Source organism: Elgaria multicarinata, chromosome 10, assembly GCF_023053635.1.
Source record: "Elgaria multicarinata webbii isolate HBS135686 ecotype San Diego chromosome 10, rElgMul1.1.pri, whole genome shotgun sequence".
NCBI classification, from domain to species: Eukaryota; Metazoa; Chordata; class Lepidosauria; order Squamata; family Anguidae; genus Elgaria; species Elgaria multicarinata.
In genome coordinates, this window is record NC_086180.1 from 1390767 (window position 1) to 1415258 (window position 24492).

Below are 24492 nucleotides of genomic sequence, written 5' to 3' on the forward strand. Positions count from 1 at the left end.
CGCTGGGTGGCGCTGTAACAGGCTCTCGCTCCCTCACACTCCATTCCCGGCGAAGACATCCAGCGGGTTCCCCAAAGGTGGCCTGTTCCTGGATTGGAGGGAGTAGGTGCTGTCCTTGGTGATGGATTGGAACAGGGGTGAGGCGTTGGAACAGGGGTCTGCCTGAAGAGTGCCACAGAGAGGGAGGGGATGCTTCTTCTCAAAGCACTGTGAAGAATTGCCTCTGCACTCCAGTGCTGCCCCACTGATTCCATGGGGGAAACAGTACCTCAACTTCCAGTTGTGAGCTCCACTTGGAGGAAATGGAGATCTCTGTTGATCGTGTTAAACCTTTGGAGGAGAGGCTGGAGCTCAGAGGGAGAGCCCCTCATTGCCTGCAGGAGGTCCCAGTTCTGATCTCCAGCACCTCTCGTTGCAGGACCGCTTTTAGCTCAGAAAAGTCCCTGAGGAATTGATGCCAGTTGGACTGGGCGAGGCTGCACAAAGGTGGATTCATGGCCTGGCTTACAAAGAGGCAGCTTCAAATGTTTTTTTTATTCTCCAATTTTAACCCACCTTTTCACTCTAATCACAAAATGCTCAAGGAGGCTCACATCACATTAAGAACAAAATGTATTATTATTATTATTATTATTATTATTATTATTATTAATAATAATAATAATAATAATAATAATAATAATAATAAATAATCTTATACCAAAACTTGCTGCATTTAAAAAAGAGTAACAATCAACAAAACCGTTCTCAGGGGATTAAAAAGTAAAACTTCGGTCAAGCCAAAGTCCTGCTGAGACAAATGTTTCCAGCCAGTGGCAGAAGAGCAGAAACCAAGGCTCCAAGGCTCTTCAAATGTTCTCGTAGGAACAGAAGCCTCCCTTCCATCCTATCAGAGTTTGAAATGTGAAACTCAGGATGACTAGGAGATCTTGCTATTTATTGTGTAATCTGTACAGCACCATGTACATTGATGGTGCTATATAAATAAATAAATAAATAAATAAATAAATAAATAATAATAATAATAATAATAATAATAATAATAAGTTTATCTGTTAGTCAGACTGAGCTGAGTGAGAATAGCCTTGGTGGTGTTGCAAACACAGCGGGAAACTAAACACTTAATATTTCTAGAAACCATTGTCCATAAAGTGTGGTGTCAAGTTCCTATTTAAGAGTCTAAGTCTCAGGGTCTTTGGCATTGCAGTCAGAGACCCAGTTGGTCATCTAATGAAATTCCCTCTCTTAAGGAAGCATCTCTCACCAAGTCCTGTCTGGCCATTCCATGAAAGACCTGCAAAGATGTAAATCTCAAAACTTCTCCTAAAAGCTTACACACACACACACACACACACACACATATTTATATACATTAAATAAATCTATAAACAAACGTATTCCATTGCTTGATTATTCTGAAAATTGGAAAGCTTTTCCAAACATTTAATAGTTACAACATTCCAGTCTTTAAACCACTAATTATACAAAAATGCATTTCAGGCGAATGCATGTCTAATCCACCGTTACAGAACTTCCTATCATGGGAAGCTCTCCCTCGGTATCTCCCAGTGCTGCCTGTTCCAATGACCACATAACCTTCTTCAATAATCTGTATACTTCTACCACTTGGCATCGACTCCCACTCTTTGTAGGCCTTGCATTATTTCAGACCCCCCATGGTTCTGTGGTTGGCCATAGACTGTTGTAGTGAATGGAACTAAACAGTGGGGCAAGTAGTGACCTAGGAGCAAAGCAATGCCACGGTCACGAAGCCCAAGGCTAGAATAGTTGTCTGATTTGTCAGAGGAAAACCGCTCATTTTCTCAACGAGAGCCTGTTTGCCCTTGCTTGCTCACCCCTTCCTGATGCTTCTTGAAGCCTCCCCGTGACCCAACATGTTAGCAGCATACTCAAGCTTCCTTTCATTTCTACATGAGCAATACCTAAGTTATGTTTCACGACTACTTTCCACATAGCTGTGCTGGGTAAGCTGGCTCTCAGGTTCCCTAATGGTTGAGCCGAAAGGCTGCTTCTGATGGTGGCGGTGGAGCCTTTGCCAGGCTGACCATTCTGCTGCCTTCCAGGAGGACAGAAATGCAGAGCTAAGGCAGAATCAAGCCCTCTTGTTTCAGCAAAATATCCGGGATCGGTGCTGGGTGGTGTGTGCATTTCCTCATTGTCCTGCTTTTGCTGAGCATTGTAGTTGAGTATGAGATTTATGGAGGGCAAAGTTGACATTTGCTTGATAATTTTTTTAAAGACATCTGGCTGAATTCCAATATGAGAGACTGGTTTGACCAAATTTGGCTAAGGGTTACTTGCCTGTGCTGCCATTTAATTGCTTAGAGGATCCATCACCTTGGAATAGTAATCCCTGGTCTTGCTTCAGTCTCCCAGTCCCTCCTGCTCCTCCCATCCCTCTCCAGATTAGGCAAGCGACGGGAAGGTGGCTCTGGCCCCCGGCGATATGAGATGGGGCAGAGAGGAAGTTCTCCCTTTGCCAGCATGTGACCTGCAGGGGCAAGACCCATCTCTGCATTCCCGGCCCCTCTGCTTCCCTCCCATGATTTCCAACATTTCTTCTTCATGGTCATCATCTTTTCTCTCCCCCCCACCCAACCCCATACATGTTTTGTGCCCAGATATGTCTCCATGTTTTCAGCTGATCCATGTGTTGATATCGCCCTAGGTGCCTGGTGCCCAGGATTTGGTGGATTTCTCACCCGTGTACCGTTGTTTGCATATCTACTCAGTATTGGTAAGTGAGCTTACATCTCTCCTCCACTGTCAGGCTCTTGTAAGAATATTGAAAGAAGGCCTGGAACCTTCGAGACGCTGTTGAAGAACCAGCGGGTGTCTGCCCGTCCTCTGTCTGTCTGTCTATCTATCATATGTCATCTCCTCCATAGGCTCATCTCCTAGTTGAAATTGTAATTCCCCTTTACCCTCCTGTCATAAAGTGAATGCAAAGTTATAGTGCTGATTACCCTCTCACATTCCTGCCAGAACGTGAGCACTGCAGGCTGACACCCTCGTCAAAGGCAGTTCTGCTCTTGCATGTTGGCTCAGGCCAGACGGCCGCTCCAAAGCCCTTGGAATCTTGACTTCAATGGCAGAATTGGCCCTGAAACAGGTGTTTCAGTATAATGCCTGGACTGGCGGTGGGCAGGGTGGGTGGTAAACGTGGCTTTCGTAGAATCATAGAATAGCAGAGTTGGAAGGGGCCTACAAGGCCATCGAGTCCAACCCCCTGCTCAATGCAGGAATCCACCCTAAAGCATCCCTGACAGATGGTTGTCCAGCTGCCTCTTGAAGGTCTCTAGTGTGGGAGAGCCCACAACCTCCCTAGGTCATTGGTTCCATCTAACAGTCAGGAAGTTTTTCCTGATGTCCAGCCAGAATCTGGCTTCCTGTAACTTGAGCCCATCATTTGGCAGGTTCTGGTCTGCCCATGGCTCTGTGTAGAAGGAACCTTGCTATGATGGAAGGCCAAGGGCCAGGGTCAAGTGTCCTGCACTCTGGGAGGATCGAGAAGAGATCCTGGCCCTCCTCTGGGTGACGATCTTTCAAGTACTTGAAGAGCGCTACCATATCTCCCTCATTCTTCTCTCTTCAAGTATTGTTGTGTTTCCCCCCTCCAATTGTAGTTATTAAAGTACGGTGGCAGGGAGCTAGCAGGAAGTGTAAATGTTAACATATAAAAGAAGAATGCAGATGGTGCAAATGCATGATAAAAGATATAAAAATACATGAGGTGCAGATTTTAATGGTAATTGAGGCATAGTACAGCACCATCCTCACAAGGCTCTTGCGTCATTAGCAATATGGAATTGAGGTGTTTGGGGCGGTCAGCCTTCACCAGCTGGTACTGGAATATTCTTGGCCAACTTAGCAATATGGAATTGAGGTGTTTGGGGCGGTCAGCCTTCACCAGCTGGTACTGGAATATTCTTGGCCAACTGGAGGCAGGTGGCTTTTCTTGTGCCTGTTCAGTAGGATTAATCAGGCTTGCAAGCCCGGGCATTCTTCTCTGAGGTTACACCATATGCTTCGTGACTTTGAGTTGTGCATCTTCATCCATGATGTCAGTATTGCTGCTCTTGGTGTCTCTTCTGACAGCATTCTTTCCCCCTGCTCCCATTTTAATCCTGCATGAGACTGTGTGCCTTTTTGTAAAGTCAGCAGGCGAGTGTGTGCCCCATATGAGCTCTTTGTTCTGGAGATGGGCCTTGACGTGTACTTCATTGGTTGCCTCTGGTCTTTGAGAGTTAGTGCCTCTAGTGTCCATGCCTGGAGGTGGAACTTTGAGCCTTGCGTTCCCAACCCTGAGCCCCCGTCCTTATCTACGCAACCTCACTAGCTCTGCTTTCCCTTCATGCGTTAAAATGTATGGCTTGGTAGCTTACCTACCACGACGTGCTTCTCTTTCTTCGTCTGTCCTGTCTCTGGGTGGGCAACCGATCTCCAGGGGTTGTCTGTACGCATCTGGAGGGTTACACACAATCACTCACCCCCTTCCTGTTTTCTAGTGACTAAGTCCTGCTTCCTTGAGATGCATCGTTAGAGTGAATGTTGAGAAACTTCTCGTGCCTGAAGCAGCTCTTCGCTCGGAGCCAAAGAGTGTGTCTTACGACAGTGCAGTTGAGTCTGACCTCGGAGAGACCCAGGAGGAAGGCGAGGCATTTCCCCTGACCTGTGGCTAATTCCTGAATAGGCTTTTGAGGCTCTGCTCTTCGAGCACATCATGTCAGCGGTCAGGCGGGCACCGGCGAAAACGTTCACATCGGCTTCAGCCGGAAGGATCATAATGTAATAGGTTCCCAAAAATGCTAATATTTGTCATTTACAATAGCGTTATCTGAGTGCTTGGCCTGTAGTTGAAAAGGCCCACTTTGAATAAATAGTGCAGTATTTATTATTTTAGTGAACCCGACCTTCCTGTCACCTCACTTTTATGGCTGAGCAGCTTATAAGTTCCCAAAGGATTATTTGAAAAAAACCCACCCTGCTTCTATCTGCCAGCCCTCCTTATCAGCAGTGCAGGAGTTCACTTATTGTAACACAAGGTCAGCACTCGGTCATGGTCTTGGAGACAGGGCCAGGCACCTGTAAATCCTTCCTTCAGCAGCGGAGGCGAAGTACAATATCAAACAGGCATGGAGACTTTCCAGGAAGTGCTGAACTTTGGCAGGAAGGGCAGCCGAGGGGGGAAGAAAGCCAACCCAGGACCGGGCTGGGCTGTGGTGAGCAAAGAGTGGGCAAAGAGTGGGCAAAGAGTGGGCGTCCGCTTGACTCAGGGCATCAGGTGCTGGCAGAGACTGGCTCTGTGCATGCCTGTGTGCCTGTGCGTGTCTTGGGCTGGGGGAGAAGAGAACCTCTCTGTTCAGCGGCATCTTTCCTGTAGGGAATCCGTTCATTGTGGTATCAGCAAGAAGCCCATTGGGAAGCTGGCATTGCCCGCAGTGGGCACCACTGGCAAAATGGGAGAGTCCGGATTGCTCCACGGAGCAGCCAGAGCCCCTAGGCTTCTTCTTAGGCACTCTTTACTAGTAATCTGTTGGCTTGTGATGGGTTCACACCTGCAATTGCCACTCCGTCAGTGGCGGTGCGTTTTGTACGTGTACTCCCCAATATTTATAGAGATCCCTGGCACAGGAAAAAGATTTTAAGCCTTACATTTGAAGAGTCTGTATGTGGTTACATGGGCTAATTGAGTTGACTTGAGACCTTCAGCTAACATGGTGTATTAAAGCTTAGCATTTGCTGCCTATGTGGGCATCCCTTGGGAGCGTCTCCATGATTACTTTGGTATCAGTGAAATGAATTGTAAAATACATTTGGGGTAAAATCAGAAGCAGGGAACTAACCAAGGGTGCTTCCAGACAGAGGGCGCGTAGCGCTAGCGGCCAGAAGGCCCTTGTGCCTCTGCTCTGTCTTTTTCTCCTTAACGGATTTTCTGCATTAAGGAAAAGATGGAAGAAGCAGCGAGGAAATGCGGGAAAGTCAGGAGTAGAAGATGGCCGTTGTCTGAGTCCCCCGTAAACGTCCGTCAAGGAGGCAGGGAGAGAGCACCATAACAGCTTTGCCTGGAAGTGCCCAGAACTGGTACTACAACCACACCTGGCTAAATTTGCAGATGCCACCAAATTGGGTGGGATAGCTAATACCCTGGAAGACAGAAACAAACTTCAGAGTGATCTTGATAGGCTGGAGTGCTGGGCTGGAAACAACAGAATGGAATTTAATAGGGATAAATGCCAAGTTCTACATCTAGGAAATAGAAACCAAAGGCACAGTTACAAGATGGGGGATACTTGGCTCAGCAATACTACGAACGAGAAGGATCTTGGAATTGTTGTAGGTCACAAGCTGAATATGAGCCAACAGTGCGATATGGCTGCAAGAAAGGCAAATGCTATTTTGGGCTGCATTAATAGAAGTATAGCTTCCAAATCATGTGAGGTCCTGGTTCCTCTGTATTCGGCCCTGGTTAGGCCTCATCTAGAGTATTGCGCCCAGTTCTGGGCTCCACAATTCAAGAAGGATGCAGACAAGCTGGAGCGTGTTCAGAGGAAGGCAACCAGGATGATCAGGGGTCTGGAAACAAAGCCCTATGAAGAGAGACTGAAAGAACTGGGCATGTTTAGCCTGGAGAAGAGAAGATGGAGGGGAGACAGGATAGCACTCTTCAAATACTTGAAAGGTTGTCCCACAGAGGAGGGCCAGGATCTCTTCTCGATCCTCCCAGAGTGCAGGACACGGAATAACGGGCTCAAGTTACAGGAAGTCAGATTCCAGCTGGACATCAGGAAAAACTTCCTGACAGTTAGAGCAGTACAACAATGGAACCAGTTACCTAGGGAGGTTGTGGGCTCTCCCACACTGGAGGCCTTCAAGAGGCAGCTGGACAACCATCTGTGAGGGATGCTTTAGGGTGGATTCCTGCATTGAGCAGGGGGTTGGACTCAATGGCCTCGTAGGCCCCTTCCAACTCTGCTATTCTATGATTCTAAAGAGTGTGACTTCCACTGGACTCCCGCCCCCGCACATTTCTTGATGGCCCCCTCTCACGCACGCCGGGTGTCATGGTAGAGGGCGCTCCTTGTCCAAAAGAAAGCAGGCCACTTCATGGTTGGTGCATGTGTAACACACACACATACACAGCCGGTTCATGTTATACGGCCTGCCTGGAGGATCTCACTGTGAGCAGCTCCACCCGTCTCCTTGGCTGTCCTCGGCCAACCATTCCATGCTGCGTTGCTGAGATTTCAGGTTCTCGATCCCCTGGGATAGAGGTGCTTCGGCTTTAGTGGAGAAGGGCCGTGGCTCAGTGGCGGAACCCCAGCTTTGCATGTAGAAGGGCCACGGGCATGAAGGAGGCTGCCGGGGCGGGTGAGGCGGGGGCTGGGGAAGATCCTCCCTGCAATCCCAGGGCGCCGTTGTTGCCAGTTGGTGTTGACGGCACTGGGCTGGATGGAGCAAGGGTTATGTTGCGTTGTGTTATGCTGCAGTTTATTTCCATGCCGCCTTTCAACCAAAAAAGGCCCCCAAAGGAGCTCACAAAAATATACAAATGCAATCTTCAAACAGTACACTGAAATGCAAGTTTAAAGCAGCAATGTCACAACGACTGTTTAAAACGACCCCCTCCCCACCCCATCCTAAACCTGAACATCCCCTTCCTTATGTCCAAAAGCAAAAACCCATCGGCAAAAATGCCCGGGAGAGCTGGAATAACCGCCGGCACTTTATAAGGCTTCCCAGGCAGAGGGACGGAGCCGACCCGGCACAAAGCAGTTCCCCACGTGGGCTGAGCAGAGCCGAAGCCACTGAGGCAAGCCCAGAAACGACGCTCCCCACGCGTCTGGTGCTGCCCGCAGGGCAATTAGGGCAGCACCGGCCCAAGCAGCGATGGCGGGTTCTGCTCTGCCCATGGCTCTGTGCAGAAGGAACCATGTTATGATGGAAGGCCGAGGGCAGGGTGGGGGGGGGGGAGAACGGTAGCAGACGATGGCTGCTCTCCAGGCTTTGGGGGCTGTTCTTGTTGGAAAGCTCTCTGATTGCCTCTGTCGACCCTAGGCACGCGCTTGCGTCGTCCTTTAGCGAAGACACCACAGCACTCCCCGTTTCTGAGAGTTCCTTGCGCCAGGCATGTGGGGAATTAACTGTGCGAGGATCAGTGTTCAAATCACGCTCCTGTCAGGGAAACTCTGGGTTCCTTTGCACAAGTCGGCCTCTGCGCCCTGTTCACTCCCTGGATTAATCCGTGGGAGGAAATGAGTCCAGATAGAGCAGGTCCTGAGCGGGGTGGTCGTTGTGGCCAGAAGGACCCTGGTGCAGCTGAAGGGTGAGCTGGGCGCATGCTCTGCCCCACCTGGGCACCTGCCACTGGGCCACGTGTCGTTCGGACAAACCGCACCGTTGAGTCTCCCCTCTATTGGTGCTCTGCAGCGTCAGGGCTGAGTCAGAGCCGCGGCGGGCGAGGGGATGAGGCTGCCCTGCCGTCCCTGTGCCCTGTGTGGCTGTTGCCAGATCCTTGCAATATTTCTGCGCCTTAAAAGAGCGGTTGCAGGGTGGGGGGTGGGCAGCTCTCAGCTGGGCCCAAAGATGTTTCCAGGCGTTGGCATATTTGCGAAACGTACGTTTCTGTGGCTGCGTTGGGGCTGTTCTCGGCCTCTGTCCTTGGAGGAGCAAAAGCTGAGAGCAGAAGTTCTCAGGCATCGCTGGTGCCGCCTCCTTCATCCATCTCAGGCGCCCCATCAGCCTGCCCTGGCATGTGTCTCCTGACTTGGCTGACCCAGCGGTGCCTGGTGGAGTTAGATAGCTGTAAACATGGGGCTGAGATCATAGGGGAAGGCCGAAGGCTTTGTGCGCTGTGTTGATAAGGACACAGGAAAAGCCATGACAAGGAACGGGTGTCAGTGACCTGTGATAACCGCTCTGGATGGCTGCAGACCCCTGGAATCTGGGTAGCAGCAGCAGCAGCAGCAGCAGCCAGGGCTGGAATTCCTCTTCCCTGCTCCCCACCCCCCCACCCCACCCCCCCTGTGCAGCTGCCCTCTTGCTTGCTTAACCCTATGACCGGGGTTTTCACAGGAACAGACTAGCATTTCCATTGCAGGCATGTGTTCCATGCGGGTAGGAAGTTTCACAGGGAGGCTTTGGGTCTCCATTCTGAACCTGGAGAACAGGCAGAAAGAAAACCAGCCTCGTTGCTTCTCCAGCTGTTGCCCAAATGACAGGGAGTTGATGGCACAAATCAGAAGAACGGCTTGAAGAATGGGTTTGAGCTGATCTGGACAGATTTCTCACGCAGCGTCCTCATGAGAGTTTTCTGGCCGGTCCCCTGGTCCCCTTCAGAGCACGGGAAAACCCCACTACTGGCTCAGGGCCGTGTCTGGTCAGAAGAGGAGCCTCCCAGGGCTCCCTGTAGAGTGTTGGAGGCTGCTGGCCTGCGGCTGGCAGGCTGTGTGCAGCTGCAGCCTGGCGAGGGGTTCTGGAGTGCTCCTCTTGGCTGGTGCAGAGTGGCCAGCATTTCTGTTTGAAGCGTGCAAGCCATCCTCTTGCTTAAATGTCCGTTATATCTGGCTGAAGGTTGAGGGTCTGGGTTTCCCAGCTCAGGAATGAGCTGTGTTTTTGATAAGAAGCCTGAGGTCCATCACTTGGAGCAGGACACAAAAGGCATTTGCTTAGATTTTAAAGAATTCTGCGCTCCGGATTTTGCTTTGAATTAAATGGAACTTGCCTCCCTTCCACAGACAAATGCACTTCTGGTTATCCCCAAGCTTTCTTTCTTTCGGCAGTATAACGTGGGGGTGCGTGGGTGGGTTGCTTGCTGCTCTTTAAGTAATTGGGAGTTAGAAGTCCTTGCTGATCTACTTGCAAATCATCCAGAGATCTACTGGCAGACCCTGATCTACCTTCCACCCACTCCTATCCTAGCTTAACCATAGTTTTGTCTGGCTCGACTCTTTAATATCCTGTGTCAACATTTATGGAAACCAGTCATCAATTAAAGCGCATTTAAGCATCGCTAGTAATGCTTTGCAAGCGGCCAGCTGCATGAGGCCTGCTCATCAAGGAGCCTTTTAAGGCATTTCATAAATTAGCACTGATTTAGGAGGGACGGTAGTTGTTAACAGGGGCAGACCATTAAGAGCAGTGATCAGCTGCTTCAAAGGCCTGGGCCCCTTTGCCTCGTCATCGTCGGCTGCTGGCAGGCCCTCCGAGCAGACGTTCTTCTAGGTCAGGCCTGGGGCACGCTCCTTACCAAGACAAACACGAGTTTTTACAAGGGGCCACTGTGCTAGTAAAACGGGCGAGGGGGCTTTTTGTTGCGGAGCAGCCCAGCCTGCCAGCAACCTTCAGCTGGGAAGGGAAGATGAAGTGCTCTTCAGCATTTTTATTAATGATGTGGACAAGGAGGTGCAGGGAACGCTGATCAGATTTGCAGATGACACCAAATTGGGTGGGATAGCTAATACCCTGGAAGACAGAAACAAACTTCAAAGTGATCTTGATAGTTTGGAGTGCTGGGCTGAAAACAACAGAATGGAATTTAATAGGGATAAATGCCAAGTTCTACATCTAGGAAATAGAAACCAAAGGCACAGTTACAAGATGGGGGATACTTGGCTCAGCAATACTACAAACGAGAAGGATCTTGGAATTGTTGTAGATCACAAGCTGAATATGAGCCAACAGTGCAATATAGCTGCAAGAAAGGCAAATGCTATTTGGGACTGCATTAATAGAAGTATAGCTTCCAAATCACGTGAGGTACTGGTTCCACTCTATTTGGCCCTGGTTAGGCCTCATCTAGAGTATTGTGTCCAGTTCTGGGCTCCACAATTCAAGAAGGACTCAGACAAGCTGGAGCGTGTTCAGAGGAGGGCAACCAGGATGATCAGGGGTCTGGAAACAAAGCCCTATGAAGAGAGACTGAAACAACTGGGCATGTTTAGCCTGGAGAAGAGAAGATTGAGGGGAGACAGGATAGCACTCTTCAAATACTTAAAAGGTTGTCACACAGAGGAGGGCCAGGATCTCTTCTCGATCTTCCTAGAGTGCAGGACACGGAATAACGGGCTCAAGTTAAAGGAAGCCAGATTCCAGCTGGACATCAGGAAATACTTCCTGACAGTTAGAGCAGTACGACAATGGAATCAGTTACCTAGGGAGGCTGTGGGCTCTCCCACACTAGAGGCCTTCAAGAGGCAGCTGGACAAGCATCTGCCAGGGATGCTTTAGGGTGGATTCCTTCATTGAGCAGGGGGTTGGACTCGATGGCCTTGTAGGCCCCTTCCAACTCTGCTATTCTATGATTCTATGATTGCAGGCTTCCACTTTGGAAGCCAAAGGAGGGCAGGGAGGTATTTATAGCAGGCCATAGGGAATAATTATGTTATGGAAGACATGAGGATCCCATCCAGAACATCACATTATGTGGAGTTCCCCCTAGCCAAAGGGGAAAGTGTTGTAGTAATGGGTGACTTCAGGTACCCTCAGACTGGATAAATGCATGTTCCAGTCATAACAAAGAGGTAACATTTCTTGATAACTTAATCAAGTGTGACCTAGATTAGTTGGCCATAGGACCAGCCAAAGAGGAAATTGCCCTAGACTTAATCCTTAATGGGACCTAGCGTGAGATGTGAATATTGTTGAACCAATTAGAAACTGACCACAATTTAATTTATATGTAATTGGAAATTAACCAAGCTAGTCACATTTGGCTGGTAAAAAGGAAGTTGAAAGAGAATCTCAAGAGAGAGCCAGTTGTCTCTTGAGAGCTTGGGAGTTACTCAAAACTACAATAATAGAAGCTCAGCTAGAAGGTCAGGAAAGGTAAGTCCAAGAGGTCACCAGCATGGTCAATGAGCAGGTTCAATGAAGCGGATAGAGAAAAAAGGGTTACTTCTGGAAATGGAAGTCTTCCCCAAATTAGGAGAACAAAGAGAAACACTAACATGCCCCAAACAAATAAAAATGATAAAATAAATCAGAAGCCAGAAATTAGCAAGGGAGGTGGTTGGATCATTGGATAACAAGGGAATGAAAGGGCTACTAAAGAAGGATTAGGAAATTTCCGAGAAGCTGAATGAATACTTTGCATCTGTCTTCAGTGCAGAAGATGCAGGGCAGGTATCTGTGCCTGAACTTATATTTTCAGAAAGGAAATAAAGTAAATGTATGTATTTATTTATTTATTTGTTACATTTCTATACCGCCCAATAGCTGGAGCTCTCTGGGCGGTTCACAAAAATTAAAAACATTCAAAGTATAAAACTTGGGGAGTTACTGGTAAATGGGGATGATAAAGAGATGGTGTTCTAGACCTTACTGAGAAACTGAAAATAAACCCATCACCATGTCCATCCAAGAGTTCTTAAAAGAACTCAAAAGAACTCAAATGTGAAAATGTTGATCTTTCAACCAAACTATGCAATGTGTCCTTAAGATCAGCCTCTCTTCAGAAGACTGTACTGTGGCCACTGTGATCCCAATTTTTAAAAAGGGATCCAGGAAATTACAGGCTGGTCAGCTTAATGTCTCCTCTGAGTAAATTGGTGGAAAGGCTTAATAAAGATAAAATGATCAAGTATCGAGATTCTATATTATAGAAGGACAAGTCTAGTGAAGAATAATGATCATGGCCTCTTCAAGTATAAGTCCTGCCTCACTAACCTTGTATTTGAGTATATACAGGCCTGTGAGTAGGGGTGATCCAGTAGACACTGTTTACTTGCAATTTCGAAAAGGCTTTTCACTGGGTCTCTCAGCAAAGACCTTTGAACAAACTTAGGAGTCATGGCATAAGTGGAGATGGCCTCTTTTGGATTGGGAACTGCTTAAAGAACAGACAGCAGAGAGTAGGAATTAAATAGTAAATTATCTCAATAGAGGGCTATAAACAATAGGGTTCCCAAGGATGTGTATTGGACCAGTGCTTTTAAACTGGTTCATAAATTATTTGGAATTAGGAGTGAACAGTGTAATGGCCAAGTGTGTGGATTACACCCAATGATTTTTGGTGTTTGAAATAAAAAGGAACAATGAAGAGCTCCAGAAGGATCTATTCAAAGAAGAGGGAATGGGTATCAAAATGGGTAATGTTGTTTAATGTAACCAAGTATAAAGTGATGCATGTTGGGGAGAAAAGAAATCCTAACTTCACATATACGGCAGTGGGCTCTCAGCTGAGAGTGACTGACCAAGCAAACAGATTTTGCAGTTGTGGTGGATCGGTCCATGAAAGTGTTGATCAGAATGTTGCGGCTGCTGTGAAAACAGCATATTCCATGTTGGGGGCCATTAGGGAAGGCATCAGAAGTAAATCTGCAATCCCTTTATACAAATCCATGGTGCTGCCACACTTGGAATACTTTGTGCAGTTCTGGTCGCTGCGACTCAAAAATAATATTGTAGAACTGGAAGAGATGTAGAAAAGAGCAATCAAAATGATCAGGGGGTTAGAACTGTTTCCCTGTGAGGAAAAGTTGGAACGTTTGGCGCTTTTTAGCTTAGAAAAAGGTGAATAAAAGGAGACTTAATCAAGGTGTATGACATTCTTTAAAAAATGGAGAATGTGAATAAGGAGATGTTTTTCTCTTTGTCTAATACCGTATTTCTTCGATTGTAAGACACCATCGATTGTAAGACGCACACTAATTTCAGTACCACCAACAGAAAAAAAACACACTAAGACACACGTGCGATTCTAAGACACACCCCATTTTTAGAGATGTTTATATGGGGAAAAAATGCGTCTTAGAATCGAAGAAATAGGTAATACTAGAAACCATGAAGCTGAATGGTGGGAAATTTCAAGGCAGATAAAAAGGACGTATGTCTTCACAAAGTGCATACTTCAACTGTGGAATCTACTTCTTCGAAGTGTAGCGACAGCCACCAACATGCACAGATTTAAAAGAGGATTAGAGGAGGATTCATGGAGGATAGAGCTACTAGTCGTAGTGACTACATGTTACCTCCAGTATCAGGGGCAGTGTACCTGCGTACGCCAGTTGCTGGGGTACATGACCAAGAGGAGGGCTTTGCCTTGGGGCAGGGGGTTGGCCACTGTGGGGGCAGTGCTCCCCTAGCAAGGGCTTTGGTCTGGCCCAGCACAGGTTCACATACTTAGGCTGCGAGTTCATCACCTTGCCCATCTCTGTCCTTGCTCTTGATGTACTTCCCGTAACATTTATCTTGTCAGGTTTGCGTCCTGCTTCATTTCCACGATGGCTCTTGAGTTGCACAGCTGGGAATGCCAGGCAGACCTTCCCGAACAGGCACAGGACAAACGGTGACCCACTTGGCTCCCGTGGGGTTGCTGAACCACGTGCCTTCAGGCCACGCGCTCAGTGTGAGACTCTCTAGTGCAGTTGCTTCTTGGAGCAGTGTGCTAGGCAGCGGACCACGTGTTAAATGTGGTTACGTGTTATTTCTGCACTGCTGCTCATTTTATCCTGGTTGTGCTTTTATATCATGGTTATACTGTTGTTTTATACTTTGAATGGTTTAAATTTTTGTGAACCACCCAGAGAGCTTCGGCTATTGGGTGGTATAGAAATGCAATAAATAAATAAATAAATTAGTGCAGCAGACCAGGGGTAGCAGGAAGGGATGTTGCTCTCCCACACTAGAGGCCTTCAAGAGGCAGCTGGACCACCATCTGTCGGGGATGCTCTAGGGTGGATTCCTGCATTGAGCAGGGGGTTGGACTCGATGGCCTTGTAGGCCCCTTCCAACTCTGATGATTCTATGATTCTATTCGACAATGGAACTAGTTACCTAGGGAGGTGGTGGGCTCTCCCACACTAGAGTCATTCAAGAGGCAGCTGGACAACCATCTGTCAGGGATGCTTTAGGGTGGATTCCTGCCTTGAGCAGGGGGTTGGACTCGATGGCCTTGTAGGCCCCTCCCAGCTCTGCTATTCTATGATTCTATACATGAGCCCCCTCTTTCCTTACTTTGCCCCCAGGCTAGTGATGCTCTCCAGAGCCTGCCAGCTTCACATGTTCTTGGAAGGATGCTTGCCTTTCCGCTGCCATTGGCGCTTGTCCAGTTGGGATGGTGGCCTTATTGGCAGTTCCCAGGTGTGGCCAGTAGGGGGAATCTTTCACCTACCCATGTCTTTTAACTTGGGCGGGGGCACGGGGGCGGGGGGGGGGGGCTGTGCAGCCTGATGTGCAGAGCAAGCCTCGGTCCTGCTGTGCAAATGAGCCAGATGGCCAAGTGTAATATCCCGCTGACCCTCATTAGTGAGCTGCATGAAAACGCTCCCCTCTTCACATGTGAAGAACGTATTAAACCAGCCTTTAGAACTTCTCTCTGTATAAAACTGTCTTCACTTCCCCTGGCCAGGCAGTTAAAAGAGGAATTCCAGCTGCAGCCAGGCGGGGGGAAATTAAAGGCTTTAAGTAATGGTGTGTATTTAAATAGGCATTTGGTTCCTTGGGCATGCATCGCTTTGGAAAACACCGAACTCCTGTTCCCAATGGAGGAGCAGAAAGAGATGAGTCCCATTCCCCACGCAGATATTACACATCCTAGCCTTCTCCAACCTGGCGCCCTCCAGACGTGTTGGACTACAATTCCCAACATCCGCCAACCAGCAGGGGCTGCTGGGAATTGTAGTGCAACACACCTGGAGGGCACCAAGTTGAGGGAGGCGGACAAATCTGGGCCTGGAAACCACTTTGATGTTTCTAAGGATGAATGTTGGGCCTCTCCACGTTGCAAGAGTTTGCCAAGGCATTTGGTCTTGGAGCCGCCTGGAATCATATGAGGCTCTGCCACGTCCCTCAGGGGCTCCAATTCCTCCCTCCCAGGGTTGCTGGATGAGGTTGAAGGCTTTGGTGAGCCCTGGAGCTTGCTCTCCAACTTCAGAACTTGCTCTCCAACTCAGAGCTTGCTCTCAGAGCTTGCTCTCCAACTCAGAAACTCGGGTCTGCTTGTGCCAGAAGACTGTGTGGCGGTGTTCCGACATCGCTAGAGCAGGTTGTGTTCATTCTTCATCCTTAGCCAAAAGGAGCGTTTAGCTTTGGGGAGCAGGCAGGCGTTTCCTCTGCGGGGTGCCTTTGGGAGCCCATCTCAGGACAAGGCCTTGACCACATCTCTTCTTTTAAGGGCGCCCGAGAAACCTTTGAGAACTACTACAGGAAGCAGAGGAGGAAGCAGGCCCGGCTGGTGCTGCAGCCCCCCTCCAACATGGTAGGGCTCTCTGGCGCCTCAGCTTTGGGGGAGGCTCCCTGGGGTGGGATGTCGCCCCTGGCTTCTCTTCTTTTTCCCAGCTTGGGTTCATCTTGTTCTGTTTCTCTCCCCACCACCCCACCACCCCTGCCCCTTTCCAGCATGAAACGTTGGGTGGCTATCGAAAATACTTTAATCAGATCGTAGGGTAAGTATTGTTTTTATTCATCTGCTTTCATTTTTCTTCTATTGGTTGTGTGTTAGCTTGCTCTGTGCTGGATCCAATTTGGATCCGGAGCTCCGCAGTGGAGTAGATCGATGCGGGGTGGAGCAGACCCGATCCGGAAGTTGCGGATCGGGAACCGGAACGGATCGGGGGTTATACGTAAGCCACTCTGGGAGCCTCTTTGGCCCAGGAGGGTCATAAACAGACTTCAAATAAATAAATAAAACATGAGACTGTCCTGGCATTGAAGTGAGTGGGGGAAATCTGTGCATCAGATCCAGATCTGAGTGAAAGTTGCTAGTGGTTCTTCCTACCACTCCCAAGAGCCCAGGGAAGTGCATAGAGGTGCCCGATGGAAGCTGCCGTTGGCAGGGCTCCCGCCCAACTGTTAGCTTCTTCCCGGCTCCATGTGAGCTCGTGGGCGGCTGGACTCGGTTCCTTACAGGCATGCCTTGTTGTCTCTCCCGGTAGCTTCTTTGTCATTGAGGATCATGTCCTGCATACAAGCCAGGGCTTGGTGGACAGAGCCTACATCGATGAATTGTGGGACATGGCGCTGTCGAAAACCATCGCTGCCCTCCGGACACATTCGGTGAGTAGCAGCTTCAGATAGGATGGATGGAGAGTCCAGTTCTTCTGTTGGTTCTGTGTTGTCCACAACGAAATGGCCCCTCTCAGTGAGGTGGGACTCCTACATTGTGTAAAGAAGGGATGGGCAACTTTGGGAGGCCTGGGGCTCATGTTTGCTCCCCCCAGACATCTGTGGGCCTCACCCCCCTCTTTGTGAGTGACAACCTGCAGGGGAGGGGGGAATAACCCCCACCCCCAAATGAAACAAAACGGCTTCCGGAGCTGCTACGGAGCATCAAAAGGATCAAAATTAGGTTTCATACAAGCTAATTTGACCCTTTTGGTGCCCTGCAGCAGCTACAGATGCCATTCTGTTTGCATTCCCCCCCACCCAGATTCTCCCCCTCCCCCCATTTTTGGGAGAGGCGTGGGCCACATGTTAGCCACTGCTGGTGTAAAACGACACCAACAGCACAATGTGCTTTAGGCAGAGTTTCGGCCGCCCTCACCTCAACAGCCTACAGCCCACATTGGAACACATTTCCAATGTGTTCCACACATTTCTCCGCTGTGGCACCCCGGCTGTGGAATGAGCTCCCCAGAGAGGTCCGCCTGGAGCCTACACTGTACTCCTTTCGTCGCCAGCTGAAGACCTTTTTATTCTCTCAGTATTTTAACACTGAATTTTAACTTAAATTTAAATTTTACTGTTCTAACTCTGTATTTTAATTTTATATCAATTTTTGCTGCATGGTTTTATCCTGGTTGTGCTTTTTGTACTGTATTTTGTATTTGTGCTTTTAACCTGTTGGTTGTTTTATTATGGTTTTAATTTTTGTGAACCTCCCAGAGAGCTTCGGCTATTGGGCCGTATAGAAATGTAATAAATAAATAAATAAAATAAATAAACATTTAATAGGATGTAAGTTCCACGGAGTCTGATGCTCAACTTTGCGGCCTTTAGTGTGGAATAGTTGCAACTGGACAAGTAACCGGAATTAGTATCGTAATTAAGATATCTTAAAGTTACGAGTCTGGGCGTTGTTTTGGGAAACAGACACAGATGGATGACTGCACACATACACCTATGTATAGGGTTGGGTTGACTGCTGGAAGTTAGAAATACGTTGTGATTTCCCCTCCTCCTGAATAAGCCCTTACACTGTGCCCTAAGATGGGATAGAAATACAGCAAGTCAATAAATCTCTCTCTCTCTCTCTCTCGGTTTCAGTCCTACTGCTCTGACCCCAACTTGGTCTTGGACCTGAAGAACCTCATTGTGCTCTTTGCGGATACCCTGCAGGTGGGTGGCCAATCTGCTCTGCCCCCCCGCCCCCGGGCTCTGCCCGCCTTGCGCGATGCATCCCTCACTAGGTGGCTTCTGGGCAAATCATAGCCGCTGGGCCTTTGCCGTCCAGCCTTCTGAGCCCTGGTCGCTTCTCCTTCCCTGCCCTGTCTCCAGGAGCTTGCAGTAGTTGGTAGCACCCAGCCCCAAGGGTCCTGATTCCGTGGAACTTTGGGACTGAGCGCCCGTCAGGGGAGGGCCTCGGAGAGGCAAAGGTCAGAGGCTCGGCTGCCCAGTGACCCCAACTCAGAGGGTGTCTTGCTGTCTTTTGTCCGCTTTTCGTTCCCTGGAATGCCGCCCGCGGTTTTCTCTGCGAGGATGGGACTGCCGCGAGCTTTCTCTGCTGTAGCTCCTGGCGTTCCATCCATCCCAGAGCTGAAGCTCCCGCACAGCCCCCGTGCCAAGCCCCGAGTCTCCCACAGAAACCAAGGAGCGCGCTCTGGAGCAGCTTCAGACGTGGCTCACTGGCGGAGGGGGGCACTTTGAGATGCGAAGTGTGGATTGTGGCCAGGCCTCCTCCGCAAACCTGAGTTACGTAGGCCTGAGTTACGTCGGCTGCAGCTGCAGCTGCCTGCGGAGGGCCCGTTTCCCCTCCGTGCGTCCGAATGTTTGCGTCTCTCTGCCCAGGGCTATGGCTTTCCCGTCAACCAGCTCTTCGACTTGCTGCTGGAAATCCGGGATCAGTATGGCGAGACACTGCTGAAGAAATGGGCCGGAGCCTTCAGGTGAGGCTTCTTTTCGATTCAGTCACTTTACTTACTGCCTTTCTCTTCCCACGCAGTAACCGAAGCTTTCTGGGCAGTCCATGAAACAAAGGCTAAAACCACGGAATGTATGTGTATGTATATGTAGGACAGTAGATCTTTTGAACAGTGCAGGGCTTCAAATTAGGGCCCTCAACTTGAGTAGGAAGCGATCTCTTGAAGCGGCAATTCCCTACAGACTCTCCTTAATGAGCATGAATTGTATTCGGGAGCTGAGGTTTGCCCTCGGACGAAACGAAAACGGTTCCACCCTTTGATATGTCTGATGAGAGAAGTACCAGCCTTTTTATTGGCTGCTGGGGTCCCCCCAAACTATCCCCCTCCCCCCAGTACCTGAAGTCCTGCCCTGTTCTATGTCATTTGTTTTTCACATAAAGCCCATCAGCTTCTAGCAACGTCGTCCCTGGCGTATTCCCTGACTTGGACAAGTCCCCGTGCTTGCAAGCTGTCCGTTGGCGCTGCCTGGAAAGGGCCCCCTCTCAGTCCACCCGTGCAGGGCTTTTGTTGCTCTAAGCATTGGTCTTCCTGGGAAGGTCCTGGGTGAACTTGCCTCTGTGGCTTTAGGGTATCCTTCTGCTGGTACCAAGAGTTTGGGTGCAGAGAGATCGGAGGTTGACCGAGGCTTTTCCTCTTCTGCCGTTGGGATGCCTTGTACCATAGATGTGGTCTGGGTTAAAATGGCTTTAGGGCTGGGTCACACCTGTTGATGCCAAACGCGGCCTCAGGGTTTCTGGGGTGGGGGGACCGGGGCGGAGGGGCCGTGGTTTGTCAGACCGTGGCAGCTCAAAAGCCCCCTTCGCTTGTTGCCTGGACGCTTTTGCTCTGAATGTGGAGGGGGGGAGGAAGGAGGGGGAGGGACAGGAGGAGGACCTGCACCCACTGGCACGTGCCCAGTTACTGTTTAGGCACCAGGTGGAAACTTTGGGGGGCTTTTAGAGAATGGTGTGCTGGTGTTTTATGTTTATATCTGCTGCTGTTGTGTGGTAGTTCTGCGCAGCATTCAGGATGCTTTGCCCACAGTTTAGACTGTGGGAAGGGCTCTGGTGGGCAGGAGGCAGGACTGCTGAGGGTGAAGAGTTGCACTGATGGGGAAGCGTCCTCCAGGTGTTTCCGTGATGCAAATGGTTGTGCCCTTCCCAACCATATGGGAAACAGTCTCCAGCTTTGCTTGTAAGACACACACACACACACACACGCACACAGTGAAACCTCTTGTCCAGTGAAAGGATCAGTGGCCTGTTCCGTGCACGCCTGCAGTTATTTAAGGTCTATACAACCAGGTGGGATCTTGTTTATTCTCAGTAATTAGAGTAACAGTCTTACTTGACTTCCAGGAGAAGGGGTTTCAGTGTCCCATGAATAATTTGATGTATGCTTAGATACCCCTGAAGAAGGGGTTTTGCTCTGAAATGGATTGGATGTGAATAAATCACGTAGTAGTAGTAGTAGTGATTAAACCACTTAGGAACCTTGAGGATTGTTTCTCACTGCCGCCCTTCCACCCGGCACCTCCTGTACGTTACAGAAATATTCTGGATTCAGATAACTACAGTCCCATCCCAGTGGCCAATGAAGAGCTGTATCAGAAAATGGTAGGACAATTTCCGTTCCACGATGCAGAGCTTGAAAAAGTAAGTGTGTGTGGAGTTGTGGGGGCAATGGGAGGTGGGGCTTCAAGGCTTTTAACTTTCCCTTAGAGTCATTTCAAGAAAATGTTGGGCCAGCATCTGTCCCAGGGTGGGGGTGGGGGGCTTTCAGTTCAGAATTCTCTGCCTCTGTGAAGAGGTTAAGCCAGGAGGCCCAGGAGACGGCCTTCCGCTGAGCGGTTGTCTTCAGGACCGCCCAGGCCAGCTCAGGGAAAAGGGCTCAGACTAAGTTTAGAAGCTCCTCCAGCTTTGTGGAAGTAATGTTTTGGTGCGTAGAGAACCAGACCAGGGCACCAGGTTGGGGGCAGGGCGTGGCGGTGTAGAGGTAGGTAGGTAGAGGAGCAGAACTGAGAGCCTGCCCCTGATTGCCACGCCTTCCAGGGCCAGAAGTGGGCTTTCGGGATGGGGAGAGGGGGTATATGGAAGGAGCCCACATTCTGTACCAGCCCCAGTGGTGGAAGAGAGTGCAGATGGGGAGCCAAATGCTTGCATGCCCAGACGGGCGTTGGCTTCCATCCGCTTGCTCCTGTGTGAGTCCTCTGCTGCTCGCAAGCCTGCCGCCTTGATTTCCACCCCCGTGCCCCAGTGCACACAGGGTGACCCGTCCTATAAGGAGATGGCGGAGCAAGAAGGAGGCCTAGAGAGCGGAGGCCTGGGCTGAGGGCAGGTTCTATCACCCTGAACCCTGTGGCAGAAGGCCAGAGGCCAGCGTGGGGCCGGGCAGGCCCAGCCCTGAACAGTGGAGCCCTTTTCAGTGGTCCGGAAGAGCGCAGCAGCTGCTGCTCTCCGTGGGTGCGTGGCCGTGGGGCGTTTCTCCTTGGTTGGCTTCCGTATCCCCTCATTCGCCTCTTCATTTTGCAGCAGCCTTTCCCCAGGAAGTTCCCCTTCTCCGAGTTTGTGCCTAGAGTTTACAACGAGATCAAGGAATTTATCTACGCTTGCCTGAAGTTCTCCGAAGACCTTCATCTAAGGTATGATAACCGAACACAAGCGAGTTCTCCACGCCCGATTAATTCCTTGCGTTTTCCTTGCGCCGTTCAGCGGAGAGTCACAAGAGGCCTGAGTGGAAACACGTCTGTTCTCTCTTTGGTTGCCTGTTTTTCAGGCCCCACAGAGGGCAGCGGGGCCCATGGCCTGACGCCACTATTGCCACGCAGTGGGACCAGGGAGACAGAGGGCAATGACAGCTGTTGTTTCATTCACTCTTTAGCTGTCCCTGAACAAAGAGTGGGCTTGAGGCAGGATATGGAGCTGATGAACTAAAACACATGTGGGCAACACCCTCCCCAGGCCACGTGCAGCTCTCAGGGATTTTGGGGGGTGGGTGGGGAAAGCTATGAGGTTTTTTTTAAAAAGCCCTTCAAAGAGGAGGAGGAGGAGGAGGAGGAGGAGGAGGAGGGGGAAGAGGAAGAGGAAGAGGAAGAGGAGGAGGAGGAGGACGAGGAGGAGGAAGAGGAGGAAGAGGAGGAGGAAGAGGCCCGGATCTAGCAGCAGGCCCCAGTACAAACACCAGGGAGGCCAAAGGCTCAGAGCAGCCCAACGTTGCCCCTCAAGTCCACCCTCGTCCAGGGGATCTCCGTTCTCTTCCCTCCCCACAAGTGTAAAACCTTCCAAGGAAAGACCACTTCAGCCAGCCAGCCAGCCAGCCAGCCAATCCTGGGCTACGCTCTGTTCCAGTAGCTGAGAGGAGAGAGAAGCTTTCTGAGGAGGACATCAAGCTACCAGCCATGCAGAGCCATCTCCCGCCCACCCCGCCCACCCCTCTCAAGTTTTTCCTGTCCTTCCAGCCACGTCTTGTCGCTGCCCACCAGAGGCACCAGGGGCGCTCCATCAACCTAATGGTCCTTGCTGGACCTCGCCCACTCCTGTCTTGGGCAGAGGCAAGCCTCCTTTCAGTCAAGGCTGAACGTGTGGCGAGCATCTCTATTCGAATATCAGATTGTCCACCCAGGACGTTGCCCCCCTCCCCCCTCCCAATCAGCCAGGCAGCCTGCGCTGTGCCTGCCTTGCTCTTCCGCCACCCCCCACAGGGAAAAGGCAGAAGAAATGTAGCTCCCCAGCAGCCAAGACGGGCATGGCTCCCAGAGCATCTTCACCTGTCAGTGCAGGAACAGTGGCACCTGCCCGTGGCAAAGGACCTGCTGCTTCAGGGACCAGTCGTGCGCCCTCCTCCAGAACTCTTCCAGCTAAATGCCTGGAGGCTGAATGGCAACGTCTACCGCAAAGGAGGTTTCTGGAAGACACCTTGGAGTCTTTGTTGTTCTCCTCCCGGAGAGCATCCACCAACATAATTTACAGCGACACATGGAAAGCCTCCTTCACGTGGTGTCATAACAATGGCAGAACCCCCAACCCTTTGAATTGAGCAGGACGTTGCTGGGGGACGGGACGTGAGTGGGAGAATCTCAGCCGTGTCAAAGTGAAGCAGAAGTAGGAGGAACTCTGCAAAAATAGGCCGGCAGATTTTTATTTTATTTTTTAAAAAAAGACACACCTGTCAGATGCATCACTTATTTGGGTCACCAAGTCTGGGATTTAGGGCTGCTGCTGGTTGGTGCAAGGGACAAGCAGCCAAGGTTTCTGTGATGATTGTCATGGACTCCTCAAAGAATTTGCAGGGTTCCCTTTGGTTGGTTGTTGCTCTTCTGCTCCAGTCATCTTTGGATTCCGTTAAAAATGTGTATAATATATTCTCTGTGTGTGTGTGTGTTGCATCTGTGGCTGTCAGTGCAACACCTGCCCCCGCCTCCCATGGATCGGGCCTAGGCCAACATTGCTGCCTTCTCCTCCAAGGGACTTGGCCTGAAAGCTCCGTCCTTTCCCCGCCGGGGGCTTCCTTAGGCGGGGGCAGCGAGGTGCCCTCACTCCCTGGCCCGCTGGCCACCTTGGGGCTTTCCTGCAGAGAAAAGAGCGGCACCAGCGTTGCCATTTTCAGCCTTGGATGAGCGGCGCAGGATTCGGCCAGAGCAGCAAGGGCCGTTGAGAATCCCAGGCTGCTGTTCCTCTTTTTCAAGCCGCCGTTGACGCTTCTCTTCAGCTTGACAGCTTGAATTAGTTTTTATTAGGAAGTTTGCCTCCTAAGCCGGCAAGGGCTTTTTCTTTCTGTCTTTCTCCCCCTGTCATTTACGCTGCACCCTGGAGTGATTGGGGTCAGGCTGTCCATCACAGCCGTCACGAAGGTCACGGCTACTGTTGCAGGATCTGGGGCTGTCGGCCGTCACTGTCACAGGCGTCTCTCTCCCTCTCTCTCTCTCTCTCTCTCTGCTCAAGAGGCTTTTCCCTACAAAGAGCGGACCCTGCGGCAAAGAGCACAGAGCATGTTTTTTGTTAATTAGGATTCCAAGCTACAAACGCCTCCTCTGAGGGGGACAGAAGCATCCCCCACCCTCCTCCGGTCAAGAAGGGTGGGCATTTCTGGCTTTGAGCTGAGAGACTTTGGGCTTCCCCCCCTTGAGGAGGGGGCCCTGGCAAGGAGCAGAGGTGCCGGAGGGCCGCTCTGGGCCATGCGCTCCTGTTGAGCGAGCAGCGCTTGCCTCCTGTGGATGGAGTGTGGCCCCTGCAACGTGTCCGGATCTCCCCTTGCCTCTGCATTCTGGGAGGTGGGCAGCCTGCCTTTCTAGCGGTTGAGCCTCCCCGCTGCCGGCCTTTCTTTCCTTTGGGTTTCCACGTTCAGGGGGAAATTCCGGTGTCTGCGCTTCGCTCCTGTTTTTGCCGCTTCAAGCCAGCCGCGAGGGCTGGCAAGA

The 24492-nt window shown here is 50.3% G+C and overlaps 1 protein-coding gene across 1 annotated transcript in view; it reads left to right on the forward strand.

Annotated features, from left to right (window-relative positions):
* Nucleotides 1-24492, forward strand: part of EXOC6B (exocyst complex component 6B) — a 279150-nt gene that overhangs the window by 134942 nt on the left and 119716 nt on the right. Inside the window, exons 8-15 of the mRNA XM_063135856.1 lie at nt 2690-2758; nt 16136-16219; nt 16360-16406; nt 16896-17016; nt 18226-18297; nt 18967-19064; nt 20629-20734; nt 21611-21720. Coding sequence (XP_062991926.1) covers nt 2690-2758; nt 16136-16219; nt 16360-16406; nt 16896-17016; nt 18226-18297; nt 18967-19064; nt 20629-20734; nt 21611-21720 — 707 coding nt within the window. The remainder of the gene's footprint in view (nt 1-2689; nt 2759-16135; nt 16220-16359; nt 16407-16895; nt 17017-18225; nt 18298-18966; nt 19065-20628; nt 20735-21610; nt 21721-24492) is intronic.